At 48.0% G+C, this 2500-nt stretch overlaps 1 protein-coding gene across 1 annotated transcript in view; it reads right to left on the bottom strand.

The window, feature by feature from the left end:
- Nucleotides 1–2500, bottom strand: part of Tollo (Toll-like receptor Tollo) — a 4131-nt gene that overhangs the window by 378 nt on the left and 1253 nt on the right. Inside the window, exon 1 of the mRNA XM_043027917.2 lies at nucleotides 1–2500. This exon is cut by the window's left edge and continues 378 nt beyond it; it is cut by the window's right edge and continues 1253 nt beyond it. Coding sequence (XP_042883851.1) covers nucleotides 1–2500 — 2500 coding nt within the window.

Here is a 2500-nt window from a genome sequence, read left to right as displayed (position 1 = left end):
AGGCGGCGACGCCTGTCTTTGAGGACCTCGTGGTGGGCCGATCGAAATTCAAAGCGACACCACTCGGATTTTATAAAATTTTCGGATAAGATTAGTATTGTGCGCTTGCTCGTTTCCACTGCACTGAGGATGGTGTCCGTGATGTAGGCACCGACAGGGAAGTCTCTGTAGTGCAGGCACAGTTTGTAAGCGGGGCTCCCGCGTTCCAACTCGGGAGCGAGAATCTGCGTCACAAACACTTCATCCTTCGAACTGTAGCTAACAAATGCGTCAAAGGCTTTGTCGGTGTCGCCCTCGTACTCGCTCCGGTAGAAGAGTCTGACGCCATACTTCGCATACACCCACACCCGCATGCGGTTGCGGTTGCAGAAGACGATGAGGGTAATGGTGAGGAGCACGGCGAAGGCCCCGAGCGTGATGGTGGGCAGGAACACGTAGTCCAAGTAAGCTTCGTGTCGGATCGTGGTAGTCTCGGTCTCGTTGTTACACAAGGAGTGATTGTAGGTCGAGACCTGAGCCACGACTTCGCTCGACCCGTTCAGAGAGCAGTAGATTTGATCCGCGTCCCTGAGCTTCCTGCCAACGCCCTGGAGCCATGCCTGAATGTCCCTCAGGTTCTCACAATCGCAGGTCCAAGGGTTCTCGCTCAGGTGGAGTGAATGGAGATTATGGTTTTTAGAGAACATGTTCACAGGAAATGTTTTCAGGCGGTTATTGTCTAACCTTAGTACCTTGAGCGAGGAGAGTGTCAAGAATGTTGTATTTTGTATGTAAGACAACTCATTATTATGTAAATACAATTCACGTAAAAGGGTAAGATGTTCAAACTCATAACCCTTGAGTTCCTTGATGAAATTCCTATGAAGGAAGAGTGTTTCTAATAATTTCAGTCCGTTGAAGGTCCTGTTGTGTATGACTTCGACGTTGCTATCATTCAGATAGAGAACCCTGAGGTTCTTACGCCCAATGAACGTGTGGCTGGAGAGGGACGAGAGTGAATTTCCGTCCAGGTACACCTCGGAGGAGTCCATCGGAATTCTCTCCGGCACGGCGTCGTAGCCCGCGCCGGAGCAGTCGACGATGTTGGCCGCCCAGGAGTTATCGTGGAAGCAGGTGCAGTTGGAGGGGCACGTCATCTCGCAGTCGCAGGCGTCGAAGTCGCAGCATTTGCAGAGGGCGAAGCAGTGCGAGTCGTACTCACAGAGGAATTGCAACTTCTTGGCCTCCAGCAGGGGGATGGTGCCCTTGTTGTTCATTAGTCGACAGTCGATGGAGTCGAGGTCGATCACTGTCGGGTTTTGACGTGGCTCTTCCTGGCTGTTGATCGTCTGCAACCACTCCATCGTGCAGTCACACTCAAAAGGATTCCCGCCCAGGTAGAACTCGGGCAAGTCACGAGACGGATCCATTTGGGAAAGTCTGAGGGCGTTCTGATCAATATTTTTGATCTTATTTGCATACAGATCTACTTTTGTGAGGTTCTTGTTTTTGAAGAATGCGTATGGCTGAACTCTTGCTATGAGGTTATTGTTTAGGAAAATTCTTTCAACACTGTCAGGGATTGAACTTGCACTGATGTCGGATAATCTGTTAAAACTAGCGTCAATGATTTTTAAATGCAGCTCACTTTCGATTTCATAATAATTACCAAGTTCATTAATATTATTTGACCGCAGATCTAAATATTTTAAACCTCTTGGTATAAATGCATAATCAAACATTTCAAGGTGATTTTTTGACAAATTAAGCCACTGAAGATTTGGCAAGGTAGAAAACAGTCCTCTAACATTTGTCAAAAGATTGTCGTCTAATCTGATTGCTTCGACATGCCTGTTGTTATCAAAAGCTCCGTTCTCTACAGCGTAGATCCGGTTGCTTGACAGATCAAGCACTTGCAGAGACGGGATGTTGGCAAACACACTTTTCGTAACGTTTTCCACGTCATTTGCAGAAAGTCTTAGAACACTAAGGTGAGGAAGGTCCGTGAAGGATTTGTTGCTTATGACACTTACATGGTTGCCGCTCAGGTCGAGGGTCCTGAGGGAGGCGAGGCTCTTCACCACTTTGGGGACATCCTGCAGGTGGTTGTGGCTTAGTTGGAGCTCCTGAAGCCCGGTGGAGTTGACAAGGGCTTCGCTGTCGATGCTAAACACCTCATTTCCGTCGAGCTTTAGCACCTGCAGACCGATTAGGCCGCCGAAAGTCTTATCACTGATCACTTTGACGCGGTTTTCCGATAACACGAGCGTATGCAGTCGAAAGAGGCCACTGAACGTATTGTCAGAAATCGTTTCGATCATGTTTCTTTGCAATTTCAGAACCTGCAGGTTTGTCAGATCACGAAATGTCGCCGCGTCTAACCGCGTGATTTTATTGTTTGACATGTCTAAACTAGCGAGTCTCAGGAGATCTGTGAACGTCTCTGAATTCACCCAAGTATTAGTGAGTTGGTTATCAGACAACTCCAACTCCAATAACAAACTCAGTCCTGTGAACAGTC

This window comes from Penaeus japonicus, unplaced genomic scaffold (assembly GCF_977035675.1).
Source record: "Penaeus japonicus unplaced genomic scaffold, GWHDUDI00000001_assembly GWHDUDI00000003, whole genome shotgun sequence".
Taxonomy (NCBI): domain Eukaryota; kingdom Metazoa; phylum Arthropoda; class Malacostraca; order Decapoda; family Penaeidae; genus Penaeus; species Penaeus japonicus.
This window is presented reverse-complemented; position numbering and strand designations above follow the sequence as displayed.